Source organism: Osmerus eperlanus, chromosome 16 (assembly GCF_963692335.1).
Source record: "Osmerus eperlanus chromosome 16, fOsmEpe2.1, whole genome shotgun sequence".
NCBI lineage: Eukaryota > Metazoa > Chordata > Actinopteri > Osmeriformes > Osmeridae > Osmerus > Osmerus eperlanus.
The window spans coordinates 13,517,212-13,538,032 of NC_085033.1; the positions used below are offsets into that span (position 1 = coordinate 13,517,212).

At 47.6% G+C, this 20,821-nt stretch overlaps 1 protein-coding gene across 1 annotated transcript in view; it reads left to right on the top strand.

Annotated features, from left to right (window-relative positions):
• The window catches only part of myo10 (myosin X), an 82,063-nt gene that overhangs the window by 40,984 nt on the left and 20,258 nt on the right, over positions 1-20,821 (top strand). The window contains exons 4-19 of the mRNA XM_062480506.1: positions 2,204-2,391; positions 12,917-13,051; positions 13,332-13,456; positions 13,902-13,915; positions 14,390-14,474; positions 14,743-14,846; positions 15,318-15,447; positions 16,720-16,838; positions 17,365-17,511; positions 17,721-17,821; positions 17,914-17,980; positions 18,151-18,243; positions 18,935-19,003; positions 19,283-19,365; positions 19,682-19,790; positions 19,908-19,988. Coding sequence (XP_062336490.1) covers positions 2,204-2,391; positions 12,917-13,051; positions 13,332-13,456; positions 13,902-13,915; positions 14,390-14,474; positions 14,743-14,846; positions 15,318-15,447; positions 16,720-16,838; positions 17,365-17,511; positions 17,721-17,821; positions 17,914-17,980; positions 18,151-18,243; positions 18,935-19,003; positions 19,283-19,365; positions 19,682-19,790; positions 19,908-19,988 — 1,650 coding nt within the window. The remainder of the gene's footprint in view (positions 1-2,203; positions 2,392-12,916; positions 13,052-13,331; positions 13,457-13,901; positions 13,916-14,389; positions 14,475-14,742; positions 14,847-15,317; positions 15,448-16,719; positions 16,839-17,364; positions 17,512-17,720; positions 17,822-17,913; positions 17,981-18,150; positions 18,244-18,934; positions 19,004-19,282; positions 19,366-19,681; positions 19,791-19,907; positions 19,989-20,821) is intronic.

Sequence of the window (20,821 nt, forward strand, 5' to 3'; positions counted from 1 at the left end):
TTGTCAGTTCCGAGGGACATGAAGGCACCCTCAGTTCCGCAGCAGATGGTGAAGTACTCACACAGCTCACCTACTCCCCCCCCCCCCCCCCACACACACACACACAAATCCCTGATCCCCCCAATCACACACACACACATCCTCCTCCCCAACAGCACATGGTACAACCTGGAAACAGGACAGCTACTGTCAGCACTGCCCAGTAAATACATGTGACAGGGTTAGATTTCAGGGCTCTGGTTACTCTCACTGTTTTGTTGCTTTGAATTGACCAGAACAGTGACCAGAACATTGACCAGAACATTCCCAATTCAAATATTTCCATAGTAGATGACTAATAACCGTTTACATAAATAGTATAATTGTCAGTTGTCTTTGAACAAACTGCATCCATCATTAATTCCAGGTGCAGCTACCGTGTTTGATTTATTCATTTAGCAGACGCTTTTATCCAAAGCGACTTCCAAGAGAGAGCTTTATAAAAGTGCATAGGTCACTTTGATCATAACAACGAGATAGCCCCAAACATTGCGGGTAGCCAAAACATGAAGCATACATTGTGAAAAACCAAATAAGTGCCAAAGGCCAAAACCACAAGAGCATGTCGTGGGCTCAGAAGACAGACAAAAAAAGAAAATCCAAATCTTCATCCCTAATATGTGATCTTGATCATTAATGAGCTATTAATTTAGTAAATGAGCTTAACACACTGGACACACATGTTCTCTACTTCGTAAAAAGAAAAAAAAAGGGTTTAGTTTGTCCTGAACAGGCACACGCCAGTTGCCATGACACCTCCTTTATTACCACAACCTGTTTTTGAAAAACAATACGATTGACCTCCTTCTAACCAGGAAAAACAAGATCAGGAATGCGTTTATTTTTTTAAATCCACTTGCTTTTTTCTTTTTTTAACCCAAGAATCGAATACTTTTGAAACGCTTAATACGCTTTCGGAAGAACGGTAAATTCCATTTATGTCACACGGCCACGGCGCCCACAGAGCATCGCGGCCTTAAGAGCGACCGTGCTGGTCCTGCGACCTCCTCATCCTCAGCTCTGTGCCTTGTTCGGGGAGAAAGACAGATAACGTTGTTTGCTCTTAAGATGTTTTCGTTGTGTTTTATGGCTCCGGCGCAGCGAGGCCCCAGCGGAGATTAACTGACGTTGAGAAATGGGGCCTGTGCTCGGCCGCGAGGCCTCAGGGGGGGCGAGAGACAGAGATGCTCTGTAGGACGGAGACGTCTCTCTCTCTCTCTCCCTAATGCATCTCATCTCGCCCTCCAGGCGAGGCCACTTCGGGCTCTGTGGTTGCCTGGAACATCCAGGGGCTCCTGTCTGGGGAGAGATTGGGTTATAGGATATGTTTGGCTGGGGATGACTTCAGAGGCACGTTGTCAGGGTCGGTACAGTCTAGTGTGTATGGCAGTCCCAGTCCAGTTGTTTTGGTATTTACTTGTCATTAGATTTCATTTGTCTCCTTCCCTTCTTCTTTCTCTGCTGTTCGTTGTCCATTAGTCCTGTCCACAAAGCGGATGGAACTGCCAAGGCTTTTCTTGGAGACGTTTCTATTCCAGCAGTTTGGTTTATTTTGCTTTGACTTTGAAATATGAAACAGGACATGGAATATGGGGTGTAAAAAGGTCAAGTAAACTTGACGTGGTGTTGTGTTTCTTCACAGAGAAGCTTTCATAACTGTGTGTTGAGATTCCATGTGTAGGGTGACTGTTGCTGACATTACCTTAAGCTACTTGTTTTTTCGGCAGTGAGGGATTCAGAGGCTATGGCCGATTGTTACCATGCCCTGTCTTGGAATAGAAGCCTAATAAAGTTATCACAGCCTTGTGTTTTGTGTTTTTGTCTTTAAATTGGATTACCTGATGTACGTCTTTTGGGATAATTTAAAGAAAATAACTTCTACTTTGGAACATTGGAAGATGTTTCCACAGGGGAATTTGTCACACAAGATTTCTGTCTCTTTACTGCTGTCTTTCTTTATTCTCTCTTTCTCTCTCCTTCCCTATCTCCTTCTCAGTTCTCCCTGACACACCATTTAATCCCCATGCCTCCCTAACCAGATGTACACTCAACATGCATATTATCTCAACACCTGTCTCTTTCCTTCCCCCCCCCCCTTCCCCCCCCCCCTACCCCTCCTCCCTCCCTCCCCCTCTACCCCTCCCTGTTCATCATGTTTCTCCAGACATACATCGGCTCCATCCTGGCGGCGGTGAACCCGTATCAGCCCATCCCAGACCTGTACGACCGGCCGGCGGTGGAGCGTTACAGCCGCCACCACCTCGGGGAGATCGCCCCGCACATCTACGCCGTAGCCAACGAGTGCTACCGCTCCCTGTGGAAGAGGCTGCAGAACCAGTGTGTGCTCATCAGGTCAGTGGAGACGACTGGTTATGTGGGAGGGGCTAGGGGTGGCGGGGGAGGGGTTAGGGGTGTTGGGAGGAGGGAATGGTGGTTTATGTTTATTAAGGATTCGGGGAACTGGGGGAGGGGCTAGTGTGAGAGGGAGGAGTCAAGAGTTTTGGGGGAGGGGACACCTTTGTCAGTGACAGAAGATCAAAAGCTTGTTCTCCCATCAAATCAAAATGTATTTGTATAGCCCTTTTTACACGCAAGAATGTCACAGATGCCTTCACATACGCCCATAGAACTGCCCCTCAACCAACCTAAACCCTCAAGGACCTCTCTAGTCATCTACTGGTTTCAAATCGAATGATTTGTCCTGATTGGCTGTGTGGGAGGATTCTATTGTCCCGTCTTTACCAGTGTATGACACAACAGTCTCCTTCTTCCACGGTGTCGGGATTCACTCAGTAACTGTGGAAGTTTACTGGTTCTCCCAGAAGCCGGCCCACATTCCTGAACCCCATCTCCATTCTTTTCTAGTTCCTCCGGTTCCTTCCTCTGGCGTAACTTTCTCCTTCGATGTCCCACCATTGTGTTCAGACAGAACCGCACGGTTCCCTTCTCTGTCATCAAACACCCTGAGTTATTTTCGGACCCACTGGAATGATAATATCCAGTCTGCATTGATCTGATAGAAGTGCTGTTTTTGCAGCGGTAACAGCTGTATTCTCAGCTTGTGTGGAGGGAAACGAGAGACAGCAGGAAATGCTGACTGAGAAGATAAACAGGCAGAAAAGCGAGACGATGCAATATTTAAGAACTTGGGTCCAAAATAGATGCACCAGAACTGGACATGGAGCACTGGCACAAAGTCATGTAATAATAATAATGATGTGTTCATTTAGCAGACGCGTTTATCTTTTTAAAAGAGACTTACAGGGGAAGGGGGGGGGGGGGGGGGTCAAACGAACATTTAACCTCTTGATTTGCAGTCAAGTCCACCTCTCAGCCATCCCCAAACTGCACTCACACAACCAAACCCTTCTACGTCATAAGATCGACAGACGACAAACAACAAGCCTGATCCTGCTTTAGTCATCGGAGACGGTCACAGTCGTAACTGGCCACAGACCGGCCTGTAGCCTGCGTCATTAGTATGAGGCAGCAGCTCAGATGACAGGCGGGCAGAGTGATGGAGGCTTGCCTGTCTTGTGGCCCCAGGCAGGCAGAGTGATGGAGGCTTGCCTGTCTTGTGGCCCCAGGCAGGCAGAGTGATGGAGGCTTGCCTGTCTTGTGGCCCCAGGCAGGCAGAGTGATGGAGGCTTGCCTGTCTTGTGGCCCCAGGCAGGCAGAGTGATGGAGGCTTGCCTGTCTTGTGGCCCCAGGCGGGCAGAGTGATGGAGGCTTGCCTGTCTTGTGGCCCCAGGCAGGCAGAGTGATGGAGGCTTGCCTGTCTTGTGGCCCCAGGCGGGCAGAGTGATGGAGGCTTGCCTGTCTTGTGGCCCCAGGCGGGCAGCACCACGCTGGTTTAGATACAGCAGTCCTCCCAGCAATTAGCTGTCATTAACTTACAGCCCAGTTTTAGGGCCACTTAAGGAACCCTTCATCATTGGGGGGGGGGGGGGGTTAGGGATAATGAGACACATATGTTCTCTTTTAAAACGTCCCTATTTAGAGGCCACGCCCACTTGGGAAACGATGAAATCATTGTCTGGGGAACCGTAAAAAAAAAAAGGTGACGGTAAATCGGTTTCCATCTCTGCCGCAGTCACATGGGTCTCAGAGCTAGCGTGTCAGACGTGTGTATGAACATGATTGTGTGCGTCCGCGAGTGAATTCACACCACCTGAATAGCAGACACTAACCCATCTCAGCTCGCTGCAGCGACCGAGGTTGTTGGAAATCGACGCTACCGCAACCACGTCTTAACCTGAAACCATCACAGTGTAGCTGTTTAGACTTACATTTACATTTAGTCATTTAGCAGACGCTCTTATCCAGAGCGACTTACAGTAAGTACAGGGACATTCTCCCCGAGGCAAGTAGGGTGAAGTGCCTTGCCCAAGGACAGAACGTCATTTGCATGGCCAGGAATCGAACCAACAACCTTCTGATTAACAGCCCGACTCCCTAACCGCTCAGCCATCTGACCTCCGGACTTTCACCTCACAGGAGATCGCACCACATGCACAGCAGCTGGGATGAGGTCTGTCGGGCCTGTATTGCTTTGGGACCTCACTTGCTGTGTGCGTGTGTGCATGTGTGTGTGTGTGTGTGCGCGCGTGTGTGTGTGCGCGTGTGTGTGTGCGCGTGTGTGTGTGCGTGTGTGTGTGCGCGTGCGTGCGTGCGTGTGTATGCGATTGTCTGCAGGGCAGTTTACTCGCCTCAGTCCCAGTGTTTAGAATAGCAGCCCCTGTTGTGTGTGAGGACGGACAGGAGGTGGGAGTCAGGTGGCTGAGCGGTTAGGGAATCGGGCTAGTAATCTGAAGGTTGCCAGTTCGATTCCCGGCCGTGCAAAATTACGTTGTGTCCTTGGGCAAGGCACTTCACCTTACTTGCCTCGGGGGGAATGTCCCTGTACTTACTGTAAGTCGCTCTGGATAAGAGGGTCTGCTAAATGACTAAATGTAACCGAGGTGGGAGGCGTGTGAAGTGGGCCATGCGAGCACAAACACGATCACAGGACCAGGAGGGCTGGAGGAAGAGACAATGGTGCTATTCTGTCCAGGAGTGCTGAGTGAGGCTGGCGCGTGTGGAGCGGGGAGGGCAGCGGGCCAAACCACTGTTGTCGGAAAACCAAACACTTCCATGCTAAACACTCGCTCGCTGAATGCTTCCATACTGCACACTTCTATACAATACATACTTCCATGCTAAACACTTCCATGCTAAACACTTCCATGCTAAACATTTCCATGCTAAACACATTCATGCTAAACACTTCCATGCTAAACACATTCATGCTAAACATTTCCATGCCAAACACTTCCATGCTAAACACATTCATGCTAAACACTTCCATGCTAAACACTTCCATGCTAAACACATTCATGCCAAACACTTCCATGGTAAACACTTCCATGCTAAACACTTTCATGGTAAACACTTCCATGCTAAACACTTTCATGCCAAACACTTTTATATTTAACACTTGTTGAAAGTGGAAATCTCCTATATATATAACAAAATATATAAGCCTCATAACAAGTCCAAGTGTAATAGTTCACATTGTATCTTAATAACATCTACAGAGCTTGAACCGGGGGCATCATCTCCATTGAATTCTCTTGATCAAGCTCAGTAAGTTTCCTGTTTGGTGTCTCTTGGCGGTCCTCCTCTCCTGTGTTCTTCAGCCAGGATCTGGATCTGGTTCTCCTCTCAGGCGCTTGTTCCTGGGGGGGTGTGAGCTTGTTAATAATTGAGTAGTTCAACGGTAGAGCACGGTGGTAATTCGTCTAAGTGTTTGTCCTGAGGGCGGCCATATTGCTTAGTGCTAAGTGGACAGCCAGGGGGGGGGGGGGGGGGGGGGCATATGGCTGGCTGTTGGGTGCTAAGTGCTGGCTTGTTGTTAGTGACATCCATGGGGTTCTGGGAAGGAACGATCCAGAACGGCTCCCAATACTAACATAACGCAGTCAGATCGTCCTGGTAGGCAGAAAACAATGCATGTTTAATGGGTTTAAATGCATGAGTTTGGATGTTTCTCTTTTGTTTCAGAGAACCTCTTCTTCAAATCTCTTTCTAAAAAGCAGAGTCAGAGAACACAAAGTACTCTTCGCCACGCTCTCTGCATGAACTATCCGTACGTCGCTTAAGGGAGAAAAACCTTTTATAAACGAATAAAATGTCAAGTGGAACAGTAAAGCGAGTCTTCTCCGGTGTTCCGACATGCTGAGCAGGTCTCAGGTGATCCAGGAGCCAGCACTGGGAGGTCACATCATAGCCTGAGGGTCCCCCCATCCTGGTGTCTAATGATTAATGCTGTGTGACAGCCAAGCTGTCTGTGGTTGGCTGACTGACAGGGATTCACCCCCCGAGCTACTCCACAGGTGTGACCATCCCCCTCATTAAGTCTGTCAGCTCGGGAATACAGCATCTGTGCTTGCGTAACGGACGTCAAGATTCTCCTCACTGAGGATGTCTTAGTTTGTGTCTGCGATAGTTATGCTTTGTTCAGTTTCTGATACAAGGGAAATTAATTTATAATATTTAAACGCCTCAGTCTGACAGTTATCATTTCATTTAAGTGTGAATCATTCATTGGTCTGTTTATAGGACCGTACAAGGCGGCAGTGCACCAAGCCTAATAGGAAAAAGGGAAGGTTTCTCCTTAAGAGTGCGGTACTGCAGGACTACATATGGTCGTTTCCCTCCAGGTGCTCTGGCTTTCCCTCTCTCAGTGGTGTTTTAATTGAGCCTTTGTTGTCCTCCAATGGGATTTATTGCCCAGAACTACAGACTGCAGTGCTGCCAAAGCCCAAACATATGTACCTCCCGCCCACATCCACCTCCTACCTCCCTCCCTCCCTCCACCAGACCCCGCCAGTCCCCCTCCACCAGGCCCCTCTCTCCTTGTGTTCCTCAAACCCCCCTCCTTCACAGTATCACCTTATAATCAAACCTAACTAGACGCCTCCCAGGCCGTGTCTGGCTTGTGTTGTTAAACAGATCAGATGCCATCCTCTCTGGCCCCCACACTGAGCTGAGAGCTCTCTGTGGGCGGGTTGGGGGTGGGGTGGGGGGGGTAGACGGGTGGAGAGGGGCATTAAATCACCAGAGTGGCACTTTTAAGGCGAAGCAGGAAGCTTTCTCCTCGGATTTAAGGATTGTGGGTAATCAGATCCAGGCTGGGAGGAGCGGAGGAGGAAGGCGGAGGGGTGATGGAGGTCAGGCGGATCAGAACGGGGGGGTGGGTGGAGGAGAGTTGGACGGAGGAGAAGGGAAACATAACTTGCTGCTACGGCTTTTATAAAACACACCTGGTCATTAATGGTCGTTAATGCCATTTAGCATTTACACCGATGCCTACTCCTCCTGTACATCAGACCTCTGTGATTTTTAAAAGCAAAACCAACCCCTGTTGCTTTCTTCCATACACAATTGAGAAACACTTTATTTGAAGCAGACTCTCATAAAAGTAATTTTTTAAACGAAGTCTCGTAAATCTTTGCTCCGTCCATAGGATCTTACATTTGAAGCTACTGTAATGCCGTTTTACACTGTAATAACCCTACAGAGCACAAACTCAGTCCACATTTTTTTCTACCCCAGATAGTCACCTAATTCCTGGCTTCTGGAAGAATTCTGCTTGTCAGGAGTTGTTGTCAATCCCTCCCTGACCTGGGCTGTTATGAGGTCAAACTCAAGGATGCCTAGCGTCCTTCATTACGTAGGCATCTTGGGGTCAGAGGTCACGTAGCACTGAAGCACCTCACATACCTGAGACCAGGATGGATTAGGTCGTCTTGGATTAGGCTGGTGTTGAGGAATCCAGCATGACTTTGTGTAAACACGCTCTGAGGAGAGCGTGGGGGGTGTCTGAACACTGTCCGGTCCAGGGGGGGGGGGGGGGGGGCGGAGGGGGATAGCAAACTGCGTCACATCCGTTTGACACGGTGCACGTTGCAGTTTGGGGAGTTCGATTCGGTTTAAGGTCAGTTTTCATACATAAAAGAAAATATTTTACAAGGACTTGGAAAACTTTGTTTCGTTTAGGGAACCATTAGTTTTTTTTGGAGAGAACGTTTATTTTATTTTTCGGAGTAAACAAAGTATTTTGTTTCTTTCCCATGGCAGCACAGTAGGTCAGCAGTCAATAGCACACTGTGAAGACAAGACTTTGTACTGAAATCCAGACAGTCATCTCCCAATGCTTCCATTCCACCGCTTAAAGCAAATGAAACGCAGATCTGCTGTTTCCCTCCGAATTGCTTTCTCGTGTTTGGTTGCACGGTAACACAGTAGGAAACGGGCATTCCTCTCAAATCAACCTCTCTCACAACCCATGTTCGTGCGTGTCTCCAAATCATGTCGACGTGGCTGGGAGCTGGCTCAGATGTCGACTCTTAGTGAATCATGTTAGCCAGTCCTTCTCACAGCTCCTATCCAGGGCAGCCAGACACTAACTGGAGTGAGAGCTGGTTACCTCCTCGTCTCCAGCAGTAACACAAAGCAGTACAGCTAGCTACCCTGAGTACACAACAGCAGTATACTGCACACCACATGTAGTATGTAATACACATCACAACATCATTTAGTATGTAGGATACAGCACACCATGTGTAATATGTAATACACAGCACAACAGCATTTAGTATGTAGGATACAGCACACAACATGTAGTATGTAATACACAGCACAATAGCATTTAGTATGTAGGATACAGCACACCACATGTAGTATGTAATACACAGCACAACAGCATTTAGTATGTAGGATAGAGCACACCAGCTTTCATATGTAGTGTACAGAACATTAGCTTTAGTATGTAGGATAGAGCACACCAGCTTTCATATGTAGTGTACAGAACATTAGCTTTAGTATGTAGTATACGTAGGTCCTAAGTGCTTGGCTCCATGTCTCCCTCAGGGACGTGTGGCAGAGGGGGAGCAGGGGCAGTGCCAGCAGGGTCCGGCTCGCCCAGCGGCAGGCCCGAGTCCGAGGCCTCTCTCGGGCCCGCCAGGGTGTGCAATAGACTGGGAGCTGGAGAAAGGCTTCTCCCATGTGTGACAGAGTGGGTCGCAGTGCCTTGGGGCCTGGGCCAGGTCTGAACACAAAGGCGGGGTTTCTCCTAAGCCGTGTGTGTGTGTGTGTGCCCGGTCCTGGCAGCCTGGCGTACTGCCACCTCTACTGGTTACAGTTTACAACTCCCCCTCGTTCCCACCCCCTCGCTCGCCCCCTTTTAGGCATCTTGGACGGTGGTCTGAGTTGACTCTATTGAGATGTTCTCACTAGCGCTTTGAAACCCAGAGCATGCTCCTGTAAAGAGTTAAACTGAAGTTTTTTTAATCTAATTTTTTAATGAGTCTGTTGAAATTAAGTTTCGGCTTTTGTGATTATGCACCATACAAAGGTGTAAGTGCAATTGATGTACTTCATCTCTATGAAACAAAACGTTCTCTTAGTGTCAGTACCGGACTTGTATATTGGTGGTCGACATTATCTTTACTGTTCTGTGTGAATGCCCGGCATGACAATGTCTCCTGTAATGATGTGGTTACAGACATAACCCCACGGCAGCTTGTGAACCACGGCATTAAGCCGTCAGCCTACAGGGTTTTTTCTCAGCCCATCCCAGCTGCACGCCCCAAACTGTAAACCGACATGTCATAATACATGTCTACACAGACGTGCACATGCACGGTTACCAAGACACCGTGAGAAAGAACAGATTTCATATCTGCTCTCTGTCACTCTCTGTCACACACATACATGAGTTGGTGTACACATAGAGTTCCAGACACATACACACACACACACACACACTGACTCCCAGCCCACACACACACATACATGAGTTGGTGTACACATAGAGTTCCAGACACATACACACACACTGACTCCCAGCCCACATGCACACACACACACTCTTGCCGCCATGCTGTTAAGGATGTTCGACCCCTGCCTTGTTCGTGACTCAGGGTTATGAATGTTAGGGGCTTCGTGTGTGACTGCACGGTTATTACATTTGACCTCCTTCTCTGGTAAATATTTCTGTTAAAGAACATTCCAGATGTTCCCGGTGAACCCCCTTCACACGCCTCAGGAGGCGGAGCCTAGAAGAGGAGGAGTGACGAAGGGTGACAGCACACCTCTGAGGTCGTAACAGGACATATGTTAAGCTACTGTAGTGTCCCGTGTGTGTGACTTCACAGCATTCAGATACACACAAAATAATTTATAGCTGTAGTAAGATTATGATGGTTTCTTAAACTTAGAATAGAAAATAATTGTGTGGCTGCTTTTATTAGGAGAAAGTATTATTTTGGTTATTCAATCAATTAACTGTTACTATTAATTTTATTCAACCCCAATTATTCTAGAAATGTAACTTGTGGTGTTTTTTTGTGGTTGGCGTGAATGTAGAGATTTCAAGTATCTATGGACTGTAGCTCAGAATTTAGTTATGTCTACACAGCAGCATTCACCCTTGGCATTGTCAGTTTCCGAGGTCTTGCCATCACATTAGAAATATTTCATATTTCAAACCAGGTTTAGCATCCACACAAACAGATGTTACTTTTCCCTCGGCGCTTTCATGTCCGCTTCAAAACACCCTCATGGTTTCATGTGGTGATATCCCTTCTTTCAACTCTGTGCTGGGAGACATTTCAGACCTCACTCACATGCTACGTATTTATAGTCATTAAATCAGCTCGATCTCACTCTGGATCGGTCTCTCTCAAACCCCAGTTGTCTTTTGTATGCTTCTTCTTGAACTCTGTGTCTCTCCGTTGACCCCGACACTGCCCCAGGGGCTTCTGGGAGGAGGCCGGCAGAAAGCGGCTGTTGTCGGCGGTTACGGCCCCTGCCCCGATGTCACCAGTGAGGTCACTTCCTGTGTGGGGTTCTGGCATGTTCCCTGTAACGTTGGGCCTGAATCTGAGGAAAACTAGTTAGCTTTAAAGCTTTTTAGCTTTTTTGGGGTGGGTGGGTGGGGGGGGGGGCATGTTGCATGCTTTATTAGACATCTTTAAGTGCAGTGTGACAGGAAATGCAGGGAGAGAGTGAGAGGGGAAGACTTACATTTACATTTAGTCATTTAGCAGATGCTCTTATCCAGAGCGACTTACAGTAAGTACAGGGACATTCTCCCCGAAGCAAGTAGGGTGAAGTGCCTTGCCCAAGGACACAACGTCAGTTGGCATGACCGGGAATCGAACTGGCAACCTTTGGATTACTAGCCCGATTCCCTCACCGCTCAGCCACCTGACTCCCTGAAAAAGGATTGAAGAAAAGGGCCCAGGCTGGTTTCGAACCGAGGCGGCTGCAGTAAGGCTTCAGTCTACATGGTACGCAAACTTATCTGGTGAACTCCCGGGACCAACAAGTTCACTCTTAACTCTCCTGGAGGCTGCCAGAGTTCTCTGGCTGCGGGTTGCCAGGTTCTTTATTTGTCTGTGACATCATCTGACACCATTTATACTGATGTTGAGGGCTTCTTTTTGTCTGTGTGTTGCCAGGTTCAGTTTATGGAGAGCTTAATCTTCCTGAAGCTCTCTATTGTTCAGACACTGGTAGTCAGGAGTGTCTTGCCCAGGAGGGGTTTTTGGGGAGCGAGTGCAGCTGTAGTTTTCAGTGGTTTTGAATGGTTCAGTGTTTTCCTCTGCATGAAAGTGTGTCAATATTGTAGGCAAGGGAAGTTCCCCATGTTGATTATTAACCTGGGTGCCCATAGTGTCTCTGAGTTGCCAGGTTCTCATTAAACACAAAGGAGAGTGTTGGAGTGGCTCTATTAGGGTTGCCGGGGTCATGAGTCATCAGAAATTCAGCCTCGTCTTTCAAATTAGCCTTTGTCTTGTCTGTGGTGTCTGGCTTCGAAGGCAGTTCGGCTTGTTAACTCTTGAAAATTCTTAGCCTACGTTTAATGCAGTGCAGGATTTTCAGTCACTTGCAATTGAACTCATTCACAGTGCTTTTGTACACGATCACATGATTGTTGTGCAATGTTCATCTATGCTGAAAGAGGGAAACATTGTTTATCCACAATCTGTGGTTTAGCGAAGGGAAGATCAAGGCTACTTGACCTGAAGTTTCCAGGTAAAACCAGCTCTCTGTTCGTGGAATGTAGCGGGTATCCCCAATATCATAAAAAGGAAAGGTTGATCTTATAAAACATTTATATAATATTATAGTTGTTTTCCCTTTAGTTTATGACTGAAATTATTAAATGAAACCATGCGAGAAGATAAAGGGTGTTTTGAATGTGTAACAGTCCTCTGTGTAGTATATTGTGTGAGTATTCAAAATGTGAGATATGAGAGAGAGGAGAGAGAGAGAGAGAGAGAGAGAGAGAGGAGAGAGAGAGAGAGAGAGAGAGAGAGAGAGAGAGAGAGAGAGAGAGAGAGAGAGAGAGAGAGAGAGAGAGAGAGAGAGAGAGAGAGAGAGAGAGAGAGAGAGAGAGATGAGAGAGAGAGAGAGAGAGAGAGAGAGAGAGAGATGAGAGAGAGAGAGGAGAGAGAGAGAGAGAGAGAGAGAGAGAGAGAGAGAGAGAGTGAGAGAGAGAGAGAGAGAGAGAGAGAGAGAGAGAAGAGAGAGAGAGAGAGAGAGAGAGAGAGACGCACTCATACAGTATTCCAGTTTAACAACCAGGGTTTTGCAGCGAGCAATACACCCCCTAGTGGTTTGCCAAAGCTATTGCCGATCCTCACACAGGATGGGCGGGATGCCAAGTCCAATCAGTCAGAAGCAATTCACTCACAGGCTGTTCCCCTTTGGCCTGAGTTTGGGGTGTGACACAAGTGTAATATTTACTAACAAACCCCCGTTTCGAGATGTAAACCGGGCGGGTCCCGATGACCTCTGACCCCTGTCTCCCGCCCGGTGTTCCTAGTGGAGAGAGCGGAGCAGGGAAGACGGAGAGCACCAAGCTCATCCTCAAGTTCCTGTCGGCCATGAGCCAGCACTCCCTGGAGCTGTCGTCCAGGGACAGGACGTCCCACGTGGAGGAGGCCCTTCTGGAGAGCAGGTACCTCACACAGTCACGTATGCACAACACATGCACACGCACACGTAGGAGCATACGTGCGTACACACACACACACAGCTACACACACACACACAGCTATGTACGCAAACCCACACGTAAAAGCCGGAATTGGATGCAAGTTGAACCTCATATCACGTTTGAAGGACGGACTGGTTCTCTGCTTTTATATAATCATACCCACCAACCCCCTCTCTTCCTCCCTCCCCTCCCCCTTCTCTCCCCCTCCCTCCCCCTTCTCTCCCCCCCCCCCCCTCCCCAGCCCGATCATGGAGGCCTTCGGTAACGCCAAGACCGTCTACAATAACAACTCAAGTCGCTTCGGGAAGTTTGTCCAGCTGCACTTCTGTCATAAAGGAAACATCCAGGGTGGCAGAATCGTGGATTGTATCCTTTTGCCGAAAGCTTCTGCCCACGGTGTTGACAGAACGAGTCTTCCTGGGAACTTCCTGGTCAGGTTCCTATACAGGAAACAGGAAGTGCTTCACAGGATACAGGAAGTGCTTCAAACGTCTGCCAAGCGTTTGTAGTCAGTCGTGCTGTTGGCTGATTGACTGGATAGGAGGGCTTTGTATCATGGTTTATTGCTTTTATCTTGGATTTTTTCATACAGAACACAGTTCTGGGAGAAGGTGAATAGAGCCTGTGTTGTAGAAGCATCGAAGTAAATATTATTATTGTTTTTTGTTAGTGTAGCAGGTTTGGACTTGGCTTAGTAGTGAAGGATAAGGATGTCCCCTCTCTCCCTCCATCTTCCTTTTTTCCTCACATTATTTAGCATGTACTTATCTGACTCCATTGTTGGCCTTAACTGTCACCTCTCTGCACAAAGACCTCCTAGAGAAGGTAATTTCTTCCCCTTGTCTTTGTGTGTGTTTCTGTGTGTGGGTTGGTGTGTGACGTCTTTGTAATAACTGGACCGTGTGTGTTTGTGTCTGTCTCTGTATGTGTGTGTCTGGTGCCTTTGTGATGCATGAACAGTGTGTGTGGGTAATTATCAGCAGGTGTGTGTTTGTATGTGTGTAAGTGTCTGTGGGGGTAATTATCAGCAGGTTTGTGTGTGTGTGTGCAATTCTCAGTGTGCATGTGTGTGTGTAATTCTCAGCAGGTGTGTGTGTGTGTGTAATTCTCAGCAGGTGTGTGTGTGTGTGTGTGTGTAATTCTCAGCAGGTGTGTGTGTGTGTGTGTGCAATTCTCAGTGTGTATGTGTGTGTGTAATTCTCAGCAGGTGTGTGTGTGTGTGTAATTCTCAGCAGGTGTGTGTGTGTGTGTGTAATTCTCAGCAGGTGTGTGTTGACCGTTATGTCCTTTCTCTGCCAGAACCGTGTTGTCAGACAAAACCCAGGGGAGAGGAACTACCACATCTTCTATGCTCTTCTGGCCGGGACCACTGCAGAACAGAGGGGTGAGGGACACAATGACATTGGAGCAAACCAAAACTGAACAGCGGGGGGGGGGGGGGGGGATTCGTGGATGATGAAAAAGATGTCTGGGAAAGTTCAACACAGACTTCAATACTTAGTACAAACATTAAGTATTAATGGATGAAACCAACCATGCATGCAATGTAACTTAAAGACTTAAAGAAAAATCTAATGCTTTAACTTCACAGTAAATATCTCTAGTATCTAGTTTTTCACTTTAACAAAACGTCCATTTTTTTTTTCCCTCAGAGGCCTTCAACTTGTCTCATCCTGACAGCTACTACTACCTGAAACAGTCCGGATGTGTAGCGGACAAGACAATCAACGACAAGGGCGCTTTTCAGGATGTACTGGTGAGCAGCTCAACGACTTTCTGTTCTGTTTCTGGATTTTGAGGACCAATTTAAGGACTAGATTTTGGGGTGTGGAAACATTGAAACTCTTCTGAGACCCAAAGCAGGACACCTCATGTCAGGACACCTCATGTCACCGTGTCTGTGTCTTGTTACGACGTCAAGTCAGCAAATCAGCAGGTTTCACTTATGGAAACTTATGTTTCACGGTCTGGCCTCTGGATTAGGCTTTATTCGACCAGGGTTAAGATAATTACAACTAATCTGCGTCAGTATAAATTGACTGTAGATGATACCGTTAAAGCCAAAGGGGCACAGCTGGCCTGTGCTGTAGATCCAGGAGGGAAATCTGTCTCACGCGCCATCATCTAAATGATCAACAACGCAGTCAGTTTCCTGGGGGTGTTATGGTTTCATCTGATTCATGTAGCATTATTAATCTCGTTTCGATGTCCCTCTCTCCCTTCCCAGAATGCCATGCGGACGATGCAGTTCTCTGAGGAGAACATCCGTGAGATCATGCGTCTGCTAGCAGGGATCCTTCACGCGGGGAACATTGAGTTCATGACTGCAGGAGGGGCGCAGGTCTACTCCAAATCAGGTTAGTTCTCCCAGGTCTCCCTCTCTTTCTGTCCTCTCTACCCTCCCCCTCTCTCCTTTGTTTCTCCCCCACTCTCTCTCCCCTTCTCTCTCTCCTTCCTCTCTCTCTCCTTCCTCTCTCTCTCCTTCCACTCTCTCTCCTTCCTCTCTCTGTCCTCTCTTCGTTCCTCCCTCTCTCCACCCTCTCTTCCATCCACCCCTCCAGGCTCTGCTTTGAAAACAAAACAAGCATCACTCCAGGCAGAATCACGTCTCTCACACTTGGTATATCCCCCGACAGAGGATGTAAAGTGATTTTCGCAACAGCAACGAGATTTTGTGTCGACATTGTAAGGCTTTGCACACGAGTTGTGATCTCCTCCTCGCCTCGGGCACCACACCGGCTGCCAGATATGTAGACGAACATGTCTGTGTTGAGTTAGCTTCAACCTTGGGTCTGTCAGTGTACAGATCGACTGTACACGCCAGCCAAGGACACTCTCTGTCCTGAAACCCCCTGGGACAGGGCTACAGGAAGTCACTGGGGGGAGGAGAGGGGGGGGGGGTGTAGACGGAGGCAGCGCCCGTCTCCCCTCTGGATGTTATTATGTTTGTTTGTTTGTGTGAGTGGGTACGTGTGTGTGTGTGTGTGGTTGTGTGTGCGTGCGTGCATGCATGCATGTGAGTGAGTGTGTGCATGTGTGTGTGTATGTGGTTGTGTGTGCGTGTGGGGTTGTGCGTGTGTGTAGAGGGGGCTGGTGTGTATGTGGTTGTGTGCGTGTGTGCAGAGGGGGGCTGGTGTGTATGTGGTTGCGTGCGTGTGTGTAGCTGGTGTGAGGTCGTTGGCAGCATTTGGCAGCCTGAGAAAAGTCTCTTCCGGCTTGAGGTCGCTGTTATCACCACAGTGGACATTCCAGTGGTATCCATTCAGCAGGGGTCAAAGGGCACCGTTCCTGTGAGGCTGCGCCACTATAATTGGCTAGGGGGCAAGGTCAGGGGCACTGTAGGAGGAAACGAACATCATGTTTTCAGACATGGAACCACTCCACCTGATGTTAGCCTTGACAGTTCTGCTTGGATAAAGAATTAGCTCTGTCGGTGTATTTGAAAGTAGTGTTTGACGTGTGTTCATTTGTATCATGGAATATATCGATTTCTACGTTCATGCATGCGTACCCCCCCCCCCTCCCCCCCAAGATCATTTTTATTTCATCCATACGAATAATTTGCAGGCTATCCTTAGACTGAACTGAGGTGGGAGCAGTGTGGATGACGGGTGTGTTTACGTCCACAGCTCTGAGCAGGACGTCTGACCTCCTGGGGCTGAACCCTGAACAGCTGGCCGAGGTCCTGACCCACCGCTCCATGATCCTCAGGGGAGAGGAGATCTGCACACCCCTCACCGTGGAGCAGGTAACCAGCCAGGGAGGTCACGACCCCCGGGTCAACACTGTTTAAACCACTCGCGATGGTTAGGGCTTGCAGTGTAGCTGAGTCTTGGAACGGTCAGAACAGCAAAAGCTGATTCGCTGATTATCCTTCCTGTTTGGAGGAGGGCGTGGGGAGCACACAGGAGCGGGAACACTTATGTGGTTACAATGAAAGAGAGGGCGAACACAAGCAGAAACTGTCCTCACACGCAGGTTAGGCCTGATAGCATCAGCCCTCTGGAGTGGACCCTGAGCGCAACAGAAAGAAAAACAGAAACAAAGAAAAATAAACAAAACATTCTTTGTCCCTTTCCTGTTATCGCTGCTTGTTGTCGTGAGCAACAAGGTTCTGAACGCCAGCTCGATTCGCCCGAGACCCTGACCTCCTCCGTTTCCTCCTGCCTGACTTGTATCGTGTGTCTGAATGTTGCTGACTTAGTTTGGAAGCTCGGAGCATAGCTAGCTGGGGCTAATCAGGTCTCTCTTTGATGTCATTTCCTGTGCACCAGGCGGTGGATTCCAGGGATTCCATGGCCATGGCGCTTTACTCTCAGTGTTTCACCTGGATCATACGCAAACTCAACAACCGCATCCGGGGCAAGGAGGACTTCAAGTCCATCTGCATCCTCGACATCTTCGGATTTGAGAATTTTGAGGCAGGTGTTCCAAACATTCCAAATGCTATTGTTGCGTGTGAGAATTTGTAGCTGGGAATTCCAAATTCCTTCATCAGGATTTTGGAATCAGTAATCAATTCATCAATACATGTAATCTATGCAACCCATGGATTGGGTGAATTGAACGTATGTAGGGTTGATTCTGTATTGATACCCCAGTCTCAACAATTGTTGAATCTGTCCAACAGGTCAACCGCTTCGAGCAGTTCAACATCAACTATGCAAACGAGAAACTTCAGGAATACTTCAACAAGCACATCTTTTCGTTGGAGCAACTCGAATACAACAAGTACATTGCATAGATATCGTTCACACAACTCCTAGTGTATTGATTCATGAAGGTATTGATGACCTGTGTGTTTCCTGGGTTTGCTCTTATAGGGAAGGGTTGGTATGGGAAGATATCAACTGGATGGACAACGGTGAATGTCTGGACCTTATTGAGAAGGTAAGTCATGATGACACCACTGAGTTACTTCCCGAGTGTTTACAGTCCTCAACCTCAGGACGTCATGAAAAGCATGAGGATGACATCTTAACCAAGTGAAGCTGAAAGATGTCAAATGAAAAATCGAAGAAGTGAAATTGAAATCCTGGTGGTTGTCGTCCTGCTTGCAGAAACTAGGACTCCTGGCCCTGGTCAACGAGGAGAGCCACTTCCCCAAAGCCACCGATGACACGCTCCTGGAGAAACTCCACTGCCAGCACTCTGTAAGTCAGCTCGCATGCATTAGCATGCGGGGCTAGGTCTTCTATTACAAAGGTTGTAAAACACAAAGTGAAATGTTATGAAAAGTAATAGTCTGGTGGGGGGTTTTTTTATGATCTTTTTAAATGTACTTGGCTGATGTGAGAGGATATGCGTGTCGGCAGGATTGTGGGTCGACGTTGCTTTTACTGTGCAGCTATGCTGCCGTCGTCAGTCTTGTCTTCAGACATGTTTTACAGATGGAACACAGAAGTAGCACTTGACTAGAATATTTAGTCAAACAAGAATTTATCTAGAAACCCTTACATGGTCTGGTTGTTGAGCAGATTTCTATTCTAAATTAATGCTTCCAAGAGTAAGAGATGCTGTTTCGTTTCACCTTTTCCCTTTTCTGTGGGTTCCCTTTGTTAATTCAGGCTATTTCGCTAGCAAAATCAGGAACCAATTAACTTTTTCCTTTTCATAGCGTTCACATTAAAAGATGGTATTTGCTGAGGCCAGACAATGTCTGCACCTTTAATGCTCTTAACATCTGGTTTGACTCTGTGTTTGATATCTTGGCAAAATTAACTCCAGTCCTCTTTTTGCGAAGGAATAAAATCCATTCATGTAAAAACAAAGCTCTTTTCTATTGATTGGAAGCGAAGGGAAATGGCAGAATAACAGTGAGAATGTGTGTTTTCTACCTGTCAGAAAAACTCCTTTTACGTGAAGCCCCGAGTTGCTGTCCACTACTTTGGAGTAAGACACTATGCAGGAGAGGTAAGGCCCCTCAAACTGAATAGGTATCATCCCACACTGTTTATAAAGGCTGAAAAAGTATGATTCCACAGTGTTTATTAAAAAGGCTGCCAGCCTTTTAATGTATTCCAAAAACAAGTTCATAAATAAACTACTACTAACTGTATTTTCGAATGCGATGCATCAACCCCCAAGTGAATGAATGCATCCGCCCATGAGGAGACAGGGTGTCCTCAGTATTCACACTGTGCGCCTCATTAGTCTGCTGTCTCTCCGGCGCCCCCCTGTGGCCGTGTGTAGGTGGTGTACGACGTGAGAGGGATGCTGGAGAAGAACAGGGACACCTTCAGGGATGATGTCCTCAATCTGCTGAGAGAGAGCAGGTGAGGGGGAGGGTCCAAGCGCACACACATACTTTTTTAATATAGTCCCGTTTTTTTTAAATTCACAACCATTTTCGTTTGTTTTCTTTCTCAACTGCACCTTGTCGGGAGCGATAACCGTGACAAATCGATTCATCAACAGGGTTGTTTTCTATGTAAATGCTCCTTTGCCAACATATCAGTGCTGTTTATATCAGTGAGGATATTTCACCTGTTTTCTTTCCTCTTCTCCTCCTCGTATCCCCTTATCCCCTCGTCCACTCGTCCCCTCCCCACCTTATGTCCTTCTCCCCTCGTGTCCTTTGCGTGGTGGCAGGCTGGACTTTGTGTACGACCTCTTTGAGCACGTGTCCAGTCGCAACAACCAGGACACTCTCAAATCCAGCTCCAAGCACAAGAAACCCACAGTCAGCTCTCAGTTCAAGGTGAGAACTCAGTCTTCTCAGATATGGAGGAATATTCTGGAATAAAAAGTAGTGTATAAATAAGGTACTCTCAAAGTGTAACTGTATATTCATGGTTGTTTTTTTTCTTTCTTCTAGAACTCTCTGCACTCTCTCATGGCTACACTCAGCACTTCAAACCCCTTTTTCGTGCGATGCATCAAGCCCAACACTCACAAGGTAAGGGTTTCACTCACACTCACACACACTCAGACAACTCATTCACACACACACACACATTACTATTATATCGGGCCAATAAACGGCACCCGTTGTATAATGTAAAAAGGTTGAGACCTCAAGTGGAAAAACAGATGAGGATTCCTGGATCCCAGATAGGATGATTCCACTCTTCAGTGAGAAGCCAAACACCCTCCCTCTCTTGCCACACACACTCTCTCATTCTCTCTCTTTCTCACACACACACACACATACACACACTCTCTCTCACACACATACACACACTCTCTCTCACAGACACACACACACACACACACACTTGTAGGACAGGAACGAGAAAGAGGCTAGCATTTTGCTACCCTCTGATCCCTGGTTGCCATGCAACAGGCTGATGTGAAGGGGATTGTGGGAGGTTGGGGAGCAGGGGGGAAAGAGGGGGGATCAGGGGGGGGTGAGCTGGGGGGTGAGGTGGTGGGGGTCAGTCAGAACACTGGAAAGCTGCTAACTGCTGAACAGACAGATGATAAACATCTCTTTTATGAGGTGCTGTGAGCTTGTAGTGGATGCATTGATACTCATAGACGCTGTAGATATATAGTCTTCTGTCTAAAGAAACAGAGGTTGCAAGTGTGTCTGTTTACCAGTGGCAAGGACAGTGTGTGTGTGTATGCCCCCCAATACAGTACATATATTTTCATGTGTGATTGTAAATTGATTTGTTCCACCAATTGTGGAATGAGTCAATCAAAACCACCAATTGTGTCTTCTGGTAGATACGGGCATTGCTCAGTAACTTTAATCCACTTCATCACAGCGTGGTTGGATAACCACAG